The 22588-nt window shown below is 40.5% G+C and overlaps 1 protein-coding gene across 8 annotated transcripts in view; it reads left to right on the top strand.

The window, feature by feature from the left end:
- The window catches only part of SORCS1 (sortilin related VPS10 domain containing receptor 1), a 495821-nt gene that overhangs the window by 304302 nt on the left and 168931 nt on the right, over positions 1–22588 (top strand). For all 8 annotated transcript variants that reach the window (XM_040486379.1, XM_040486377.1, XM_040486376.1 and 5 more), the window contains exon 6: positions 8026–8090. In XM_040486379.1, coding sequence (XP_040342313.1) covers positions 8026–8090 — 65 coding nt within the window. The remainder of the gene's footprint in view (positions 1–8025; positions 8091–22588) is intronic.

The raw sequence follows: 22588 nt of genomic DNA, 5'->3' as shown, positions 1-22588 counted from the left end.
TTTATGATGTGGCATGGAACAATCTCTAAGATGTGTTAGAGTAAAATTTACCAGTTGCTAAAAGTGCATAGAGTATGATAGCACTACAGTTTAAAAAGATTTAAAAAAGGGGGGGAGGAAGGGAGGGGGGCTGGGTGGGGTCAGTCGGTTAAGCGTCCAACTTCGGCTCAGGTCATGATCTCACAGTTTGTGAGTTCCAGCCCCGCGTCGGGCTCTGTGCTGACAGCCCGGAGTCTGGAACCTGCGTCCAATTCTGTGTCTCCTTCTTTCTCTGCCCCTCCTCTGCTCACTCTCTCTCTCGAAAATAAACATGAAAAAAATTAAAACCAATAAAAAGATAAAAATAAACTTTATGAAAGAAATATTTTGAGCTACTCCTTTACCTCAACCCCAAACTGTTGGATCATTTAAAATATACTTCTCTGTATCTCATTGGCTCACTGACTTCTGTTTGGGGACCCCACTGACCATGTAGTCATCTTCCCTGGTGCCTCTCTAGATCCCCTCATCTGTATTCAGGAAACAACAAAGGTAAGGAAAGGGGCCCAAACAATGGGAAGTGAGAAAGTGGGAAATTAATCAATGGTTTTAGAAGCAACACCATTAAATGAGAGAAAGGGAAAGTAGAGGGAGGGGTAGCATTGTGGCAAGATGGATTTTCCTGACCAATTTAGATCTGGTTGTTTCAATGTCTAGAGAGACATAGTGCTAGTTGCTCAGTATTGCTTTCTGTGTTCGGCTTTGTTTCTACCATGCACTTTGTTTAACAAACATCCTCATCCCCCTACTGCCTTCCTGAGCTTTATGTATCTCTTAACTGAGTCAGATACCCTCTCCATTCCTCACTTTGCTTCTGTAAACACATACACAAGCACATGCACACACACACATTTGTTGCAGATATCACATAACTCAATGGTTGGGCTTCCAGTTGAGGGGAGTAAGGATGGCAAAATGCAGAATTTGATGGGGCTAAGGATGTTGGCAATGTTGATTCACGGTAGCCATTATGCATTTAAAAAACTAAGCACTTATTTTTGTCTTTCTATTTATTTGTTATTTGTAGCAACTATATTTGGTTTTGGGAAATGAGTGTGACAGTGTGGAGGACAGAAGAAAGCAAGCAAGCATGTTTCTTAGGATTCGGAGAGAGGCTAAAATGGCGTGTTTAGGATGCTTTTTATTTACTTTTTCCTAGCCCATTTTCTCCAGAGGGGCAGGAGATGAGACCTCAGGATAAGCTGCTTTGTTCTAGAATAAAAGTTACCGCATTAGCTAGGACTCTCCTGATGACCTTTGTCTTGAGAGCAAGCTGTGAGGGTAGCAGAAGAGGGAACCCTTGGCTACAGAAGAGGAAGTCAGGGGATCCAGCCACTAATACCTGCCAGCAATTTGTTTCTTCTCCCTGAAAGGTAGAATCACTTGCTTCTATGGGCTTTGTTGATGGAGAGAGCCTGTGGGAACATGAATGCTCTTGCAAAACAAAAAGAAGGCAGGGGTTTCCAACTCCCCAGCCTCTTACTCTGCAGATCCCTATTCCTTCCTCCTTATGCCATTAACTGTAATTCTAAATCTGAATAAATAGGTGCTATCCCATCATGGTGTTTATTTTTTAATACTTGCTCTGCGGTTACCCATATCAGGACATTTTGTGGCTCTGCAGCATTTATTGAGCACTATATTAAACTGGTATAAACTCAGACAAAATGCCAAGCGAGTGATAAACTAGTGACATTTCTGAGTTTCTCCGTAGAAAATGTCTGCAAAGGCTGCATTTGGCTGATTGCATTTCAGAAGGCTGACGTTGCACTATATCAGGGACTGATTGTTTTATTTGCATTCTTGGCTTTAGTTACCCTTAGATTTTTATTCAAAAATGATTTCTGCATGTGAACACCACTTTAAGATACTAGAAGCATAGGTGTGAGAGGCTGGCTTTGTCTTGTTTTCAACAACAGAGCTGGATCTAGCATGGCCCGAGGGCCTTCACCTTATACTTTGCCTGCACGGGGAGACCCACACATAGATAGACTGGGATGGAAGTTCTTCTTTTTAGCTATTTACAGCCTTGCCCACTTAACTCACTTCATTGGCATTCCATGGCTTTTAGGATCGACTAAAAAGCACAGGGTGCTTCATGAATGGACCCCTGGCTAACTTTTGATTTTACTTCCTACTTCTCTACTCTGCAAACGGATCTGTTTACTTGCTAGTAGATGCCTGTATGGGCCATTCTCTCTGACCCTGGGCCTTTTTATCTGCTATTATCTCTAAAAAGAATGTTCTTCCACCTCTTCTGTCCATTGATCATATTACTGCATATCCTTGAAGATTTAATTCATTTACTCTACAGAGTTCTCAGACCTTCCTTCTCCCACAGATTCCCATCTGCAAGTAAAAGGTCACTCCTCTTACGTCCTTAGCTAGCACCCTGAGTATCAGAATTCTTGTTACATGGGGTGACTCTCTCCTCTTTAGCTCTAAAGCTCTTGAGAACAGGGAATTTTTAGCCCTTATTCTTAGAATGTTTCACTAAATAAAAAATGGATTTTATTTGTTCATATAGTTGATCTCTGAGCTGTTGACTCTTTTTTTGTCTATTGACATATGATGATAAATAATTTTAATAAATAATTTTTGCTAATGGGGTACCCATGAAATCTCAAGAAACTTTTATTATCAACATTAGTTTTAATTTTCAGATGGATGTTTACATTCCCCACCTACTTCCCAAAATAAGAAAGGGGGAAAAAAAAGTGAAGAATTCAGCTGCATTTCAGAGCCCTTGCTATGTACAAGGAAGCTGCTAAGTGCTTTAAGATATATATTCTAGGAAAACCTATTTTAGCCTCATTTTATCAATAAAAATAGTAAAAGTACAGAGACGTTAAGTAACTTGCTAAATTTCGTATATACGAGTACATCGATAGGGGTATCTGGAATCTCCATCAGCTAAGCGTCTGACTTTGGCTCAGGTCATGATCTCACAGTTCACAGGTTCAGGCCCCAGGTTGGGCTGTGTGCTAACAGCACAGAGCCTGGAGCCTGCTTCTGATTCTGTGTCTCCCACTCTCTCTGCCTGTCCCCTGCTCGCACTCTCTCTCTTTCTTAAAAAGAAACATTAAAAAAATAATAAATAAATAAATACATACATACATACATACATACATACATACATTGATAAATGTTTGCATGTTGGTTTATACTTCTGCTTTTCTAAAAGCTCTCAGTAAACATTTATTGACTATACATGGCATGCATGGTACCTGGCATGGAAATATAGAAAGGTTTGAGTTTGTGGGTTAATAAGGATAGACAGTGAAGTCACCAGTTGAAGCATAGGCTAATTCATACTATGCCAAAGTATGTGCATCGTTCTGGAAGTTTCTGGAAGGGCAACCAACTTAGCATAGGTGGCATCTTCACTGGAAAGTCTATTTTCAACTTCATGTATCTGCTGCTGAGCCTATAAAAGTGCACAGACTATAAGAGTTAAGAAGGTCTGGGGTGCATATATGTTTTAGAATTAGTGGGTTTTTTTCCTTTAGGTAAATACCCAGTAATGGAACACTAGATCATATGATAATTCTATTTTTAATTTTTTGTGGAAACTTCATTCTGTTTTCTATAGTGGCTGCACCAATCTGGATTCTCCCAACAGTGCACAATGGTTCTTTTTTTTTCCACACCCTTGCCAACACTTGATTATTTCTTATGGTTTTTTTTTCAATTATTTTAAACATGCTGATAGTTGTAAAGTTTACTGCATCATTATGTATAATAGCCAAGATATGGAAGCAACACAAGTGTCCATTGATAGATGAATGGGTAAATATGTGGTATATGTATACTGTGGAATATTACTCAGCCCTAAAAAAAGAAAGAAATGAAATCTTGCCACTTGCAACAACATGGGTGGGTGTAGAGAGTATTATGCTAAATTAAATGTCAGAGAAAGACAGATACCATATGATTTCACTCATGTATAGAATTTAAGAAACAAATGAACAGCAACAAAAAAAGAAACAAAAAATGCTATTAAATGCAGAGAACAAACTGCTGTTTGCCAGAGGCAGGTGGGTGGGGTAATGGATAAAATAGATAAAGAAGATTAAGAGTACACTTACCTTGATGAGCACTGAGCAATGTATATGCTGTTGAAATATTATATTCAAACTAAATATGTGTGTGTGTGTGTGTGTGTGTGTGTGTGTGTGTGTGTGTATTTTTAAGAGTTAAGGGGCACCTGGGTAGCTCAGTTAGTTAAGTGTCAACTCTTGATTTTGGCTCAGGTCAGGATCTCACAGTTCATGATCTCATAGTTCACTGATGGCACAGAGCCTGCTTGGGATTCTCTCTCTCCCTCTCTCTCTCTCTTTCTCTCTCTCTCTGCCCCTCCCCCACTCATGCTTGCTCTCTCCCTCTCTCGCTGTCTCTCTGACTCTCTGAAAATAAATAAATAAGCATTTTAAAAAATCTTTAAAAATAAAAATTAATTAAAAACAGAGTTAAGGTTGAAAAAAAAAATTAAAAAAAAAAAAAAATGGGGCGCCTGGGTGGAGCAGTCGGTTAAGCGTCCGACTTCAGCCAGGTCACGATCTCACGGTCCGCGAGTTCGAGCCCCGCGTCGGGCTCTGGCCTGATGGCTCAGAGCCTGGAGCCTGTTTCCGATTCTGTGTCTCCCTCTCTCTCTGCCCCTCCCCCGTTCATGCTCTGTCTCTCTCTGTCCCAAAAATAAATAAACGTTGAAAAAAAAAAATTTAAAAAAAAAAAACAGAGTTAAGGCAGAAGAAGAATAAGAGGGAATTCCAGACAGAGACCCTCCCCATACATGCAAAGGCATGAAGTTTCCCCGCCCTTCTGTGAAATTCATTTCAAGAAGGGAATTCATTTTCCCAAATATATATATAGAGAGAGAGACAATATAAAGATTTATTAGATACAGCTGCTTATTGCCTCTTTGTATAATTAAAGGATCCTGGATCAAACATTTTTATCTCACATTTCCAGAGAGGTTTTTTTTGAGCCCCAGAACTGAACAACCCAGTATATCAGATATTACAGCAGATATTGACCAGGGTGAAAATGTTGTCTATATACTTACTGAGGAAACATTCTTCTCTATGCTCTAGTGAATGCAGAGAGCTCAGTGATAAAGAAAACAGAAGACCTGCCTCGTGAGAGCTCAATGAAGTAAGAGAGGCATTTATATAAAGAGATCTAGCAAACCATTATGAACCATGACAGGTTATGTACAGGGTGATCTGGAAGCATAAAACAAGGGTGTCCAACCCTTTATGCCTAATACCAGAAGTCATACTTACTATCATGATGGATAGTGATACTTGAAGCCATTCTTGAGATCTCACTCTGAAAAGGAAATCATCAAGGGAATATTTTAGGTTACATTTTATGTTTATGCTGTTTTTGATTTGTTACTATTTTTGAGAGTTATTGAGGTATAATTGACAAATAAAATTAAAGTATATTTAAAGTATACACTGTGATGATTTGAGAAACATATACAGTGTAAAAGGATTTCCACACTGAGTTAACATATCTATCACCTCATATATTTACCCTTCTTTCTTTTCCTCCCCTTCTTTCTCCTTTCTCCTTTCCTTTCCTTTCCTTTCCTTTCCTTTCCTTTCCTTTCCTTTCCTTTTATTCTCTTTTCTTTTTTGTGAGAACATTTAAGTTCCACTCTCAACAAATTTCACTTATATAATACAGTGTCATGGACTGTAGTAGTCACGTACATTACATCCTCAAACTTTATTCATCTTATAACTGAAACTTGGTATCCTTTTACCATCCCTGTCTCCCCCACAACCCCTGGCAACCCCCCATTATTATTATTGCCACCATTATTAAGCACAATAATTGGTCTTACTATACACAAATAAGCATCAAACCCCACAGTTACAAGTAAAATGTATAAGTGTGCTGGGCCACAGTGCTTTGTGGTCAACTGCAGTGATGTGCTTGTGCAAGGTGTCTGGTCAGTGACAGGACCATTAAAACCAGCACGTCTGCAGACATTTAGCCTTGTTTGGCTTCAGCTTTTGAGAATGTACCGGGGCCACAAAGTAAAAGCATCAATAATTCTTTATAATCTGTGACTGCAGATCTGGAGGTACTCCTAGACTCCCAGGAAAAGGAGCGAGCCTATCAGCAAATAAAAGTTGTTGGAAACATTGCAGTTTGACTTTAAAGTTTTATTTTCTTGTTGCAGTTGTTTTCCTACAGGTAGGGAAAAAAACAGGCAGGGTAAGAGGAGCTGGTTAGCCACAGGAGACTTTGCGGAAACAAATGATTCTGTTTTGTCCCTGTCTCTTTCTGTGAATTGATAAGAGGGGACCCATCACTTGACACAACAGCTCCTGCCTTTAGATGTGGTATAAAAGATCTTAAAAGAGAACTGCTATTATCGATTTGGGGCTATGAGCACATGGAAAGTTGCAACTGGATGCAGGGTAATTATTTCGTCTCCCATTGACATTCACCATTAGCCGAGCAGATAGGTCTGCATGCTAGCTTTCACAATGTGTTTCTGGGATGCCAGCCTTCTCCTGGGAATAAGAAGAGCTAGTCACGTCAAAGAAGGAACTCAGGGTGGCAGGCAAGGTGGGAGGTGAGCAGCGTGCAGCTGCCTGCTAATAATTTGCAAAAACTCAGCAGTTAACTGCTGAGATTTCTAGTTGGAATGTTTTTAGGGAGCTTGTTTTCTTTTTCAGCCTCAGGACTGTGGCCTTGTCAGAAGAGGTCACCTGTGGATCCCGTCAGCCCTTCCGTGTGGGAAGTAGAGAGCCACCGTCCCTAGATGAGCTCTAGCATTTAACTGAAATGATGGTCAGGATGTCACCGACTGCCCGTATTCAGATTGCACTGATGGGAAGCGTCCAAGTGTGTGTCCCCTGTCTCTTTGGGGGAAATCGTAAAACCCTTATGAGGACATTTCTGCTTCCGGAGAGAAGAAAGCAGGGTTTAATGTTGTGAGCATAGACTCTGAATTTCAGACCATGTATCAATCAGAGAAGACTTACTGACAGTGATAATAGGGCCGTTAGGAGACTCCTTTTCTTAAGAAGAAGAGAGACTAAGCTAGCTATGCTTCAGAGTCTTTGAGCTGAGAAAATGAGTTCAAATAAGAAAGAGCTCTGGGAATGCCCTTAGGACAGTGATTAATTTACTTATTTCAAAGAGCTCACATACTGTTATATCCTTCCTCCCTTTCTCCCTCCCTCCTCTCATTTCCTTCCTTCTTTCATTCAACTTTTGACTATCTGTTATAGCTCAGGTAACAGAATAATTATTTTCTATTTAGTATGGCTCACTGCAAGATTACACTAAATAATATACGCCTCCAAGGCACTTTAAATAGACTTTTATTTTACTTTTTATTTTATTTTACTTACACATATGGTTTCAGGCACCCTTCCTAAAGTGAGGTACATCTGCATTTTCCTCTCACCCTGGTTCAATATACAGAGAATGGTCGCTCTGTGCCATACGGGCCACTGCATCGGTTCAATCACATGGTTTGTTCCTAGTTCACAGGACAGTAGGACGTAGTTTTGCTCATTTCAAATGAAAAAATTAATTAGATCACTCAGCAATGTAAATCACCATTCAAATGACCCAACTAAAGCAAGCAGCTTACTTGGCATCTGCCTGATAAGTCTTGAAAGTTTAATATACTGTCAGTGAGGTTGTCACTAGCTGAGCCCACAGGAAGACACATATGCCATGTGTAGGACTTATTTGCAAGTCTGAGCTAATAACATACAGCATCTTTGCCAGAGTTAAGCCTGGCCTTCGTCAAATAAAGGTTTCATTATAGTTTTTATTTGAAGTGGGAATTTCACTGTCAGGTTGTATAAATAAACATACTAGACATATTCCAAGGCTTGTGGTGTTTAAATCCTGTGGACGTTAATAGTCTGTGGGCTCAGCTGAGTTTCTCGAAGACACATATGAAGTCATTCATGTTGGTGTTCCTTTTCCTCTTTCTCCATGTTTTAGGTCTGTGATGGGATCAAACAAGGAACCAGATCTTGTGCATCTCGAGGCCAGAACTGTAGATGGTCGTAAGTAATTCAACTCCTCCATGATGTTATCAACCTACCATGAGCCGAGTCTATGTTTTAGGGAAATCACAGTGGCAATAATCCAAGTCCTTCATAATCCAGAATTGTCTTAATCACTTCTGGCGTCTCTCATCCAATCAAGGTGTTTTTCTTTCCCGGTTAGGGGAAAGTTCCCCAGTATCTTACTTCTGAAGTTTTTGTAGTTATTGTCATTATTATGTTATTGCTGCTGTTTTGTTTTTGTTTGTTTTTCCAGTTTCCTTATTTTATCAGATACCACCTAGGCAATATTTCAATGTTTTGTCTGGGAAGTCACAAAGCACTTGGAAATGACAGGGACAAGAGAACCATTCTGTGTGTCCCTCATCATAAACAGGTTGAAGGACACATCGATCGAGTTCGTTTGCTGGCGTATTGGTAATGTTTAGCAACCCAGTTAGGCCGGCTGCAAGGAGAGACTATGCTTTGTGTAGAGACTGAGGCTTTGAGTACATGAAACCGAAACAGAAAATTGCAGTCCAGGATCCACACCCATATCTCAATGACTCAAAACTTCACTCACTAGTTATGAAAAATTAATAACTTGAAAAAGCTGCTTAAGTTCTTTATGCCTCAGCTTCTTCATCTGTAAATGAAATAACTTAATAATAATGATTCTTGGGGCACCTGGGTGGCTCAGTCGGTTAAGTGTCTAACTTCGGCTCAGGCCGTGATCTCAGGGTTGGTGGGTTTGAGCCCCGCATCGGCCTCTGTGCTGACAGCACAGAGCCTGGAGCACGCTTCAGATTCTGTGTCTCCCTCTCTCTCTGTCCCTCCCCCGCTCACACACTCTCTCTCTCTCTCTCTCTCTCTCCTTCAAAAATAAATAAACATTAAAAAAATATTTAAAAAATAATAACAATTCTTGTACTAGCTAACATTCACTGAGCACGTGCCCTGTACCAGGAACTATGCTAATCACTGCATACATTTTATCACAAGTAATCCCCACAAGAACTTGTAGGTTATTATCCTAATTTTACAGACGAGGAAACCAAGGCATAGCTGGTTTAAGTAATATATTTAGACAGCAATAACCTAAGTTTCCTCTCCCTTCTTTGGTCCAGAGGATCTCCAGAAGGTCTAAGGAGTGGAGGAGTACCACCAGGCCTACGATAGGGCACCACAGGTTAAAGGGATCAAAGAAGGAGAAAAGAAGAAGAACAGGTGAAGTAAGAAAGGATGGGGGGAAGAAAGAAGTCAGTCTCAAGTAGAGAGAAGAAAAGGCAAACTGATATCCGCAGTTACTGCAGAGCAATGAGGTTGCCCAGCCCAGAGCCAGAGGGTGATGATCTAAGTATTGAGACCTACCCCTCGCAATTCAAAAACTTCATCATCACTGTCTCCTGTACCTGTCCACTTGCCCTTAGCTCGTCTGAACACAAAAGCAGAAGGTAGCTGTACTTCACTAGCTTACAGCTAAAAGAAGCGGGTCACCCCTGCGCTCCAAACTCTCCAGAAACCACACCTACTTCATTACTGTGCACACAGCATGAGCTTTTTCATCTCCAGCGGTTCCACTTCCCCTTTGGGGAATCAATATATTCCTTGGCAGAATCAGCGGGGGCACAGTTCAGGGTCCAAGCTATCACCTTCCTCCTTTATAAATTCAGGCAGGACTGCCACATGTAATATGTCCAGCACTATGCCTGACACAGAATGAACTCAGCAGTTTAGAGCTTTCTTCCTATCTCTTCGGTGGGCTCTCTCTGGTCACGACCCCCGCCCCCCCCTCCCCCATTGCTGTAGAACTGATTAGGTTGTCTTGGATGGCAAGGTCCAGTTTTTACTACACAAGAGCCAGAATGATCTTTCCCTCAGGTAGAATGATTCAGGACACCTGACCTTGACCTATAGTTCCAGTGTAATCTGGTACCTGCCCATTTCCTTAGCTCGTCTCCCTGTGTCTTCTCTTCACTCCTTGTCTGCAGGCCTGTGGGCTTGCTGTGAGTTCTTGGAATGTGCAGGGCCCTATGTGTCACCACAAGGCTCTGAGGCCTGCTGGTTCCTCTGCTTGGAATATCCACTTCCCTTCTGCCTTCCCTGACCCATTCGTTGTAATTAATCAGTAGGGATGTTTCAGATGTAAATATTTCTTTTTTATTTTAACTTTTTAGTTTGAAATAATTTTAGGCTCACATAAAAGTTGCAAAAACTAGTACAGAGAGTTGCCCTGCACCTTGCACCTGGCTTCCCTCAAAGATGAGCACCAGTGTAACCACAGAATAATATCAAAACTTCCAGTCTAAACCAGTGTCTTATTTTATTTGCTTTCGTTCAAAACTCTTCGTCTTTATTGTGCTCATCTCAGCTTGACGTTACTCAATCTATTTACATTCCTTTTCCATGATTATTTGATTACAGTATCTTTCCTTTACCAGTCTTGACGTTCTAGGAGTGAAGGGGCCGTGTGTATCTTTGTTCAATATTGTGTCTTCAGCACATGCCTCAGTGCCAACATGTAGATAGAGCTTAATACATATTTGTTGAATGAATGAATACACACAGTTGACCCATTGTCAGGGTTACCAAGTCACTTACTAAGTTGTCGGAAAATTTTAGGGCATTGCATCTCAAGCTTGGACATAACCTGACCCAACTAGGGATCTTGTTAAAACATGGATTCTGATTCAATACGGGCCCAAAAGACTGCATTCCTAATAAGCTCCCAGGCGAAGCCAATGCTGCTGGTCAGTGAAACATGTTTAGAGTAACAAAGTCCCATAACGAAAACCTAATGAAAGAGCTTTAGGGTCTGTCTCCCATGAGTGCACCTCTTGTTTAGAAAGCCACAGATAGAATTGGTAACATCCCAGATTGCTTTAATTTTCAAGCTTTTGGAGATAATACTGCTTCTGGCTTGTGGCATCTAATGCACATAACCCCCTATCCTGAAAACAATAAGGCTGTCGCTTTCCCTGATCTGCACGTTTTCTTTCACCCAACATTATTCCTATGCTCCCTGCAGCCATGAAGGTTGATAACGCCAGGCTGTCATCTCAGGCTCAGCTTTCACATGGCATGAAATAGATCAGTTCTAATTTTATTTATTTTATTTTACTTTTTTTTTTTTTGCAAAGGCAGCATCTTCAGAAACTACCCAAGAGTGAAAATTCAATAAAGGGATTTAATTTGAAAAGTTATCCCTGTCAAAACAAAACAGGAAAAAAGAAATTACCTACCAATTGAAATAAAGGATCTAAGCATAATGCCTGACCTGACTGGGTATAAAAAAATGAGATTTTCTCAATATCATATTCAGTCTCAGTCTCTCTCTCTCTCTCTCTCTTCCCCCCACCCCTTTTGCACTCTCTCTCTCTCTCTTCCTCTTCCTCAAGTTACCTACTTCAGGTCAAAGAAACAGAGTAGGAAAGACCACAGAGAGATCAGAGTAGTAAGGTATTATTAACAAATATAGTGGAGAGTGTATTTATTTTTTATTTATTTATTTATTTATTTTTATGGAGAGTATATTTATTAAACTCAGGTTCCAGGCTGGTCAGTGGCTCTAGAAATTCCAATGTCTGATGTTACCTCTCTCCCTATTCTCTGATGGAGATCTTCTTGTTTTTCTGTGCCTTCAAGGTTATTTAGGACACAATTTAAGTATGTGGAACCCATTGTTTATATTCCAGGTCATGCGTCTTGTAGGCTATATACCAAATCAATACGATATTTTTTACTTTGAATAAGTACTTTCTTTCTGATGTTAATGGATTCAGGAATTTTGTAGTTTTGACACAGGAAAAATCCTGTACTAGCTTATGTGTCTCCTCCCCACAGGGAGGCTTACAAATACTTATCTAGGCTTGATATTCAAAGTTTGGTTTTAGTCTCATTTCAAATTTTCCTAGGTTACATTTTATAATTTATTTCTGTTTCAACCGAAGTCTCCACAGTTGAGGACAAGTAAGCTCTGGAAAGCATTTGCTCTGTTATGGTCTATGACTAGCATAGACATTTCTGCCACTGGGCTCTAGAATCTGGATGTCTTACGGTTTACACTGTGACAACGTTGCTATTATTCCTTGCCTTACCTCTCTACCTTGGGAGGCAACCTCAATTACAATCAATCACAGGAATTATTACTGGAAAATTTTGAATGTATTTATTGGATGTGGCATTTGTTATTGGCCCTTGCATCTAACTCCGAACAAATTGACAGGTCCTCACCCCAGGTATAAAGATTTTGCTGTTTAAATATCTCGTGTGTGTGTGTGTGTGTGTGTGTGTGTGTGTGTGTGTGAGAGAGAGAGAGAAAGAGCGAGCCAGAGAGCCAGAGAGAGAGAGAGAGAGAGAGAGAGAGAGAGAGAATGTGCTTTCACACATGCATTATATGCACCCAGTGCACTAAAATAATAAAAATGAAACCTATATTCTACTGATTCACCTAATATAAATGCATTTGTGAATGTAATGCATGGGGTTAGAAAATATTAACTAAACCATTGGATTGAAAGCTTTGTGAAAAGCCATATCCTATTTTATTTTGGTTCTGTGTACAAAACAAAGCTCAGAAACTGACCCATCTGTTGACTTAATAGATGTCCTTATCTGTATAAGCTTGTCTTCTTTTTTTATTATATATATATATATATATATGTGTGTGTGTGTGTGTGTGTGTGTGTGTGTGTGTGTATTTATTTATTTATTTATTTTTATTATATGAAATTTATTGTCAAATTAGTTTCCATACAACACCCAGTGCTCATCCCAAAAGATGCCCTCTTCAATGCCCATCACCTCCCCTTCCCTCCCTCCCACCCCCCATCAACCCTCAGTTTGTTCTCAGTTTTTAAGAGTCTCTTATGCTTTCGCTCTCTCTCCCACTCTAACCTCTTTTTTTCTTTTTTTTCCTTCCCCTCCCCCATGGGTTTCTGTTAAGTTTCTCAGGATCCACATAAGAGTGAAAACATATGGTATCTGTCTTTCTCTGTATGGCTTATTTCACTTAACATAACACTCTCCAGCTCCATCCACGTTAAGCATGTCTTCTTAAAGAAGGGCTTTAAGGGCCTGCAGAGTCCTGGAGGGTCAGCAGAGGCCTGGAGGGCTAATGGGGGCATGTGAGAACCTGTCCAACTCCCTGTAATTGTATGCCATGTGTTTGTCTATGTGATTGTGGAAGGAAAGAACAGAACTGTTACCAGAATTCTTCACACAGCAATTATGCAGGGATGCATAGTTCTATTTTCATACACATCTGCAAACATGACCTTGGAAGGAAACCTGTAATACCTAGTTTAAACTTTATTGCTCCTCCCTTTCACTTCTGAAATGAACAGCCTCGCCAGTGACATGAGTGTTTCCGTACTGGTGGTGATCCGTGCTACCATGGACAAGGGACAGGGGACAATTACTGGGCTCGTTGTCTATTTGCATGAGTAAGTAACCTTGTAACAACTTGCATAAGGACTAATCTCTTTCACTGGGGAAAAACAACCTTGGCCCTTCAACCAACTGTGAAAATGCCCAAAAACTCTTGCTGAAATGAACCACAGACCAGCATTTTACAAAGTGAAATAAAAATCAAAGGAGACTCACAACTTTATGTAACCACCATACCACAAATTCTGGTCGTTGGTGAGAACTGGACATCCCTTTCCATTTCCTATTCTCCAGCGCTCCAATTGATTTCCATATTGAATAGCATGCCTCGCAGTGTCTGGAGAGAGGAAGCACGGCCGCAATGCTCTGGGGTCGTGATGGAGACCTCGGTTCTCATCAGTCCTCAGGATGTCATCTGCGGGGCGCTTTCAGTTCTTCCTATAAAAATAGATGACTTTTATAACAACAAAAGTAGCAGCCATGACAATAAAAAAAAAAAAAAAAAGGATAAGCCGCACTCAGGTGCATCAAGTGAAAAGTAAAACCCACTTCCTGACCTCCCTTCCCATTCCCCAGAGGTGGTGATTTTTTTTTTTAATATTTATCCTGCATTTTTTTCAGAAATCGTGTGGGCCCATACTGGTGAATACGTATGCGCATACACATACATACACACTCAGAAATGTTCACGTTGTAAAACCGTTATGCCAAATTCACTGTTGGTGAATACCATAGCCAGTTAAATTTTTCCACATCGGCACATATAAATGTAGTCACTTCGTGACCGATCACTACAAAAAACCCTACCGTGCAGGCAGCTGTAAGCTAGGTTGCCGTTCTCTCACTGACAGACGTGTAGGTATTTGGCCCTTTCAAGCGGTGCCAATACATACATCCACATGCACACACGTTACTTACTTGGTTAGTAAGCACTCACCCTTGTGCAGGCAGCAAGCACTGCTGAAAAGAGAAATGTAATAACTGCAAGCAGATCCCTGGGTCTGCAAGTATATACATTTAGCATTTCAGCAGACCTTGTTACGTTGTCCCCTGAGGTGCTTGTGTCGTGCACACTCACTCACTATGAGGATGCCTGCCTGTGTTTGTAAACCCTCAGTAGTCCAGGGCATTATCAGAGATCTTTCAATAATAACCCATCTGATGAGCAAAGAGCCATGCCCTGTTGTCTTAATTTGCATCGATTTAATTATGAACGAGATCAAGATTATTTATTTATTTATTCATTCATTCATTTATTTATTGGCTATTTGTATTTCCTCATCAAGGAACCTTCAAAAGATACCAAATCTCTTTAACGTTCTAGGGAAGATTCACACTTTGGCGTGTGTATATAAATCTAAAAAAGGATCAAAAAAAATAATAAAAATCTAAAAAAGGATCAGCCTCGCCACTCTCCCTCCAGCTAAGGTCCCAACACTAGCACACCAACTGGCATTATTAGACGCCATGTTTTATAATCTTCATTTACCTTCTTTTCCTGTCCCCACAGCAGGCGTCAGGCATTAGGCTGCATGGCGGCACCTTGCCGTTGGCTTTTTTTCCTGGCTGTTTCGTTCTGATCCCATTGTTCGTACTGCAAAAGCCACTTCCTTTCAACTACTTGTGATTTCAGCTCGGCCTCTGAGTTAGTAGCCTTAAAGACAGCCCTGAAAACTAACCAGAAAAGCGTGAAACGTGATAACACAGGCTTCCCCACACAGCAGTGAACACCTGACAGTGACACACAGCCACAGGCTCAGCTGGGCAGCTTTCAAAGTGTGCTCTTTGTACCAGCTATGTGTTACTTCCCCTGTGTCCTGTATGCCCAGCCGCAGTGGGAAGGTCTGTGCCCTGACTTCCCATCCTCAGGAGGAGAGGACAGAGGTTCGCAAGAGAAACCTATCATCCCCAGGCTTTAACTCTACAACAGAGGTCTGGGTTTCTACTGGGTGTTGAGGATCCCCCAGGACACAGCAGCACTAGTCCATATAATGTGTGACAATTTCCAGCCATCTGGAAAGTTCCTAGTGCTTCTGACTCCTGCTTAAAAAAAAAAAAAAAAAAAAAAAAGTGTTCTAAAGATCTTGGCAATGACTCCTACATTCCCTTCCTTTGTCCTCTATGTTCTCGAGCAACAATGGTGCTGGTGTCATGGATTATATTCCAATATCATTGGCCAGGCACTAAGGCACTTCCTGCTAATCTTTCGCTGCACCCTTACATCAGTTCTCGGAAATAGCCTCTGTTGTTATCTTTCTCATTTTAACTTTGAGGAAAACAAGGCTTTCAAGGATTAAATGTTTTCACCATTGCCTCAGGGCTAGAATATGAAGGCAGGTTTGCTTCACCTCAGACATACTATTCTTTCATTCAACAGATATCATTGGACCTGAATGCTGTGCCAGGTGCTGTCCCAGACGCAAAGGAGAGATGGAAGGGAACGTTGCAAAGGCCTCACTCTCCTCGACTTTACCTTGTAGTTAGGGGAGATGTCATATTTGAGTGAAGAGTGAAATAGTCTCTATCCCCAAAAATCTGCTAGCCAGGTGGGCATAACAGTTCCACAGTTCTGTGTGATGCAAACTAAAATAAATGCTGTCACAGGACAATTTCTGGCACAAAGTAGACCATCTGTGGAGAGGTATAAATTTGGGTGACCCTCACCTGTGGGCTCCCAGCACCTGATCCTTCCTGGGATGCACTCACCATACCGCATTATAGTTGGCAAGTTATTTTTTTTTTTTTTGCATTTCTATTAAATTATTAAGTCTCTATGTTCTGTCTCATGGCCCTATTTCCTAGTCCTGTACTTTGCAAAAAAAAAAGGTATGATCTCAGAACTTTTCCTGGAGTAGTCATGACCTCCTGAAGACAACATTTAGAAAGTTATACTGGACCCAAATCAAGAGATTTCATAGAAGAAAGCAATGCCACAATCTTGTTATGCCAAGGGAGAACATTTAATCTAAGTTTATAATTTTCATGGAAATTTTTTGAACTCTGCATAGTATTTTCAGGGGCCATGGCTAGAGTCTCATTTTTGCAGATGCCAATTTCTGACTGGTACATGCCACAGAGGGCTCTAGAACCCTGATGGTACTGAAGGTTATATGAGCACAAGCATGTGGGCTCGATGGGTGTGTGTGTACGTGTGTGTGTGTGTGTGCGCGCGCGCGTGTGTGTGTGTGTGTGTGTGTGTGTGCGTGTGTTAGGTGGGAACATTTAAGACGAAAGTTCTCAAACAAATAATGGAACAATATAAAGGACAAAAGAAAGATTTATATGCAAGATGCATGGGCTTTAAAAACTTCCCTGTTTTAAGGTTGAAAATTAATGGAGTTTAGGGTGAGTTTTAAAGTGCTCATGACTGACTGCCTACAGAGTTTATGGTTTTGTCTAAAATGAAACTTTTGTAATATTAAGGTATACAAAAGGATTTGGTGCTAAATATTTTTTGAATAATAGAATCACTGGTAGAGTTCTAGAGATCTGTGATGTTTTTCTTGCTGTGTCATTTACTAGCATGTGAGCTTGGACAAATCTCGTCTCTAAGTCTGGAGTTCTTCATCTGTAAAAAGTACCTCTTTCTGAATTTTTTTTCACAAAGTTTAAAAAAGAAAAAGCATGCGATCCACTTAGCATGGTTCCTGACCCAGAGAAGAGGTCACTGTGGTAATTCTGGAGGTTAATGCTGCTGCTGCTATCATTGGAGAGATTCTGGGAAAGGAGAGGTCAGCCTGAGCCTCAGGCAAAACCCCACAGAAGAAAGCCCAGCAAGTATTTGGGCAGGGTAACAGGCAAGGAAAAGGAAATTCAAACCCGAGTAACTGCCTGAATGGACACAGGTGTCAGCCAGGAATGAACGTGCTGTTTAGAAATAGCAGAAGTCCTGAAAATGTAGACTTAACCAGCAACATCACGGAGCTTCGTTTCTTCAGGCAGGGATGGGAGGAGACAGGTTTCAATGGGTAACGTATAGTGAAGACCTGTCAGATCTTAAAGTAATAGTCTGATTCTTAATATCCTTTTTTAGTTCTAAAGTTCTCTCTTTTTTTTCTTTTTAATGCTTATTTTTGAGAGAATGAGACAGAGTGGAGCAGGGGAGGAGCAGAGAGAGAGGGAGACATGGAATCTGAAGCAGGCTCCAGGCTCTGAGCTGCAGCACAGAGCCCGATGGGGGGGGGGGGGACTCGAACCCACAAACCTTGAGATCATGACCTGAGCCGAAGTTGGATGCTTAACCAACTGAGCCACTCAGGTGCCCTATAGTTCTAAAGTTCTAATAATCTTCATTACAAAGAGAAAAAGTCTGAAACCTGGCTTGGTAAGTGACCTTCTCAGAGTCATGCAGCATGTTGGAGATAGAGCTAGGACCTAGAACATCATTCCCAACAGGAGGAAGCATTTGCAAAGCAATATGGCTGCAGGCTGACAGGCCCCGTGTGCTGGGCACCCAGCCAACTCTCATGTCCTCCTCATACCCCTGGTTATCTTCCATTTCTTCCCACTGCCCACTGACTCACACAAACACCTATTAATTATACAAGGAGAATACTTTTCATGGTGCTTCGAAAAAGACTTTAAAAAATCTTTAATTGAAACCAAACATCAAATACGAAGAAAGATGTGTCAGGTAGAGATGTCTGGAGTACTTTACAGTTGAGACACAGTGGATGGTACTGGTGATTCAAGAGAGAGGACTTCAGTAGCAATCACTGCTCCTGTTATTGGAGCACGGTCTAGCCCAGCCCTAGACTGAACACATTTCATGACTGAAGTCTTTGGGCATCACAACCACCGGCAAGATGGCTCCCATCTTTTCCATTTTACAGATCAGCGTGCAGAGAGGTGAAGTGGTTGCTTACGTTTACAAAGCTAGCAGGCCTTGAACCTGCATTTAAAGCCCTGTTCCTCTGCTCAAAGCCTGGCCTTCGAAAGGCAGCCTTTGTCTACATCACAGATTCTGCAGGGGTGGGAATTGCATTATGCCAAGCGGCAGCTGTTATACAGAGTGAGGATGCCTGAGAAGAGCAGCACAGGGCCCTAATTACCTATGGCAAGGAAAACATCTGTGTGGGAAAAGTAATGAAATTAATTCTAAAGTCTAGCAGTTGCATGCATTAATTGACGTTAATTAATGCCAAATTACAAGATACTTCCTATGGAATCGCATCATACACTGACTAGAATTGAATATGGAAAGAGTTCATCATACTTAATGCTATTATAGTAAGCCCCAAGGGGAATAAGAGTGATTGGTCCCTCATTATGAAGTGCAGCCAATTTCTCTCTGTTTCCATTAGGAGGAGAAAGAGAACAAACCAGGAGCCCTTTACCAGGGGCAGGCAGCTCAACATTGTTCATTTCCCCTTCAGCTTGCAAATTTCATTTTGAGCCTCTCTAAGCAAGCAGTGGTTTCAAAGCCTCTTCCCTGGGACTTTGCTTGTATCGCCCAATGGAACCTTTGGTATTTCTTAGCCCAAAGATGGGCTCATTACACATATTGTTCGTGGTGCTCTGCCTCAGTATGTGTCATGGGGAGTGGGAGAAGCAGAGGAATTAGAGAAGCTTCTCTGATTTTTGTGGGACAGATCTCACACGCCCCCTCCACCTCCTGGCTGAGACATGCTTTCCAGGGCTTTGCACACAGTTGTCTCCTTCTCTCATATCACTACCTGTATACTATTGTTGACATCTCATGTATATCTTTTATTCATTTTTCCAGTGTAAGCATACATATGTAGATATCTATATATACAACTTGCAGAAAATCGGGTTGATATGCACATATTTTGGTAACCTACTTATTTTGGAATAGTTTTAGGTAAACAGAAAAGTTACCAAGATAGTACAGCTTTACCTAGCTCTCCCCGATGTTAACTTCTTAAATAACCGAGGTCTTTTTTTTAAAACTAAGAAATTAAAGCATTGATCCAAATTATTAATTAGAAATCTATTTTTATTATATGAAATGCATTAACCACTTCCGTAAATCTTCATATACTCTTTAGAATCAGGATTTTAATAACAAACTATGCATGTTCTGAGGTTTTAAAAAGTTATTCCTCTATGTTTGACCATTTTTCTATTTAGTTTTGTTATAAACAACACTGATGAAAATTGAAGTACCTAAATCTTTGCATAGATCATTACTTATTCCCTTGGTTAGAATTCTCAGAAATAAATGTGAGGTCAAAGAGAGTATTTTCAAGGATCTTGATCCTATTGCCAAATTACTCCACACAAAATATAAATTTACTTGTCTTTCTTTTTGTATCTGGGTGTATGCATTGCTACTTAGATCAAAGACGAAATATAATTAACAGAAGTTGGCCCCAAACTTACCAGCATTCTTCACACAATACAGAGTAGTGGAAATAAACCAGCTTTGGAGCCAACCAAGTTTGAAACCCATAATGCTATTTCTGTAAAACATTACGTATTTGAGCTTCATTCTCTTTATCTAAAAAAAATAGTTGATATATTATACTTTGTAGTATTATCAAGATTAAATGTATGAAATAAATGTGAACCTGGCACATTGGTATTCAACAATTGTTAGTTTCCCTGCTCTTTTATTTTCTTCCCAAATCCCTCAGCTTCATAGTTTCTCAATAGCTGAGTTATAAATATGAGAAGTGTATCTTTATATTTTCCGTCTTATACTTGTTCAGGAACCTTTGAAGAGGAGGTTCAAGTCTTAAGAAAGCTTTAAACTCTGAGACCCCATACAAAGAAAACAAGCACTGTGTATTTATCAAAAGTTCTCATCAGGTGACAGTCCAAGAAATTCTGATTGGAAGTTGTGTTTGTAATTTGAAGGCCAAGACCTCCTAATCAGGAATCTTTGATTTAGTTTGGTTAGTCATTGTTTTTGTTCATTATCTCACATAAGAAGTGCAGAAAAAGAGCAGCTGTAAGTTCAGTATAATCAGTAACTCAGTGTCATCAGGAAATAGGTCCTTTTCATCTCTTTGCATACTCATTAGGTAAGCTTAACTGTAAGCTTACTGGCTCCTCTATGTAAAAAGAAGGCTAGAGCAGTTCTCAGCATCACATTATTCTAGAGAGGCAGAACAGGGTCTTCTGCTGTATTTCCTGGTCTCTCCCCTGCAGCCCCTTACAAGACTGCCCTCTCTTCTCATTTACTAGAACTCAGTTTTAATGCTCTTTCCTGAACCAACCAATGGCAAGGGGAGTCAGAAGACCTTTTGCGGGCATAGACCCAAGAGGATTAATCCTTGCATATGGGCACTTCTCAGTCATGCAGGAGGAAGGATAAGTCAACCGATCCAGTATTGGCTTTTCCATCAAAGAGGCCGGGAGGAATGGGTATCGGGCAGGTCACCAAAAGAAACATAGCTGATACAGAAACATAACTGGAGTACTCAAATTCAGTTTAACTAGCCTTTAAAAGGCCCCCAAACTGATCCAATTATTGTGAAAGGTAGCAAAAGAGAAAATAAGAATGTTATCATTATTGATAACAGCTCGTATCTGTACACATTTGAGTTTGAAAACATTCAGCATATATGCTATTATAGTTAATCCTTAGAGCCAAAATTCAAGAGAGTTGACATTGGCATTCACATTTAATGGATGAGGGTGGCAAGGCTCAGGAGATTGAAATTTCTTTTGAACTATGTAGCTAGTAAGTGACCAGATAAGAACTCAAGCCCCGGTCTCATAGTTACCAGTGTCCATTGCTGTGACCCCAAGCTACCTTTGGAAAAATAAAAGTCGTTGAAAAGATGTGGAAGAATCTGGTGGAGTGTGAAACGGTGAGGTGAAGATTTTGTGTGCTATGGTGGGAAAGGGGACGATTCTGGGAAGGACTGACTCCCAGAAATTGTCTTCAAGGAGAAAGACCTTGAGTTATGCCCTAAGATGGAATGATAAAGAATGTTTGGTGGTAACTAAGAGTGAGTAGATGGCTCTTCTTTAGTTCATCTACAGAGATAGTTTCACTACAACCAGATGGCTTAAAGTACTTCAGAGCCATCCCATCCCCACAGATGACAGAGGCATGAAGGAATATTGTGAATAAAGTTCATCTCCAGTCTCATAAGAGCTTATCAGCAATTACATGTCCTTGGTCAGATGGAGCAAATATGCATGCCGCCCCCTTGTGGTCCTCCTTGTAGAATACAGATTTTACCCAATTTCCATAGGTTAAAGATGGTCCTGGAAATGTCCTTGAGAGAAGTCATTAGTGAATCCTTGCATCCAATGCTATACTATTGCCTACCCCCATTTCATGTAAATCTTCATCTCCTTATTTTGTTTTAATTTGGAATAGTGGATTTCTTTATACATCCCTGATATCCTAAAATCAAACATCCATTTATTAAGCATCAAGGAAAAAAAAAGGTAAAATGACTTTCTTCTTCATTGAAAAAGATATATTACAATAAAAAGGCACATTCTAGTGAATATTTACTCATTGGCCAATATGTCCCTGGAACAGTATTAGAACCTGAGGGTACATCAGTGAACAACAAGTAAAAGGAGTCACTATCTTCAAGTAGCTTATATTCTAATAGAGACAGACAGAAATGAATTCCATGGGGGGGGGGGGAATTAACAAAATGGTGTGTGATCCAGAGTAATCATGCAAGACCCTCAGAAATAATAGTAGACTGAAATCTAGAACTTTCTTTGCGAACAACCAGGGGAAAAGCATTTTAGGCAGAGGGAATACAAGCGAAAAGTCTCGTAAGTAGTAGAAAGTTTAGCCAAACTTCTGCATGTAAAGGAAGCCAGATTAGAAGACTCACAGAGAGAAGAAGAGATTAACATGTGGGGACATTGGAGTGGTGGGTGGTAGAAGACTTGAATTTATTTTAAATGCAAGGAGGCAAAAGGAGTTTTAAGTATGAAATGACAGCTGATTAGTAGAGAGAGTAGAATAGCTGTGGTTGAAAAACCAAGGCAGCCACCCTGATACATTGCACTTCCAGCCATAGATAGCAAATGTATAGAAGAGTTAATTTAACTGATAGGTTTACCATCTGCTGTCAAGTCTCAGGTAAGATTCAGGGTCTTGGTTTTCTCATCTGTAGAATTATTGACCCAAGGAGCAATTGACCCAAGAGCAAATTATTGGACCCAAGGAAACTCCTCTCTATTCT

Source organism: Herpailurus yagouaroundi, unplaced genomic scaffold, assembly GCF_014898765.1.
Source record: "Herpailurus yagouaroundi ecotype Mexico unplaced genomic scaffold, PumYag 163, whole genome shotgun sequence".
Taxonomy (NCBI): Eukaryota; Metazoa; Chordata; class Mammalia; order Carnivora; family Felidae; genus Herpailurus; species Herpailurus yagouaroundi.
This window is presented reverse-complemented; position numbering and strand designations above follow the sequence as displayed.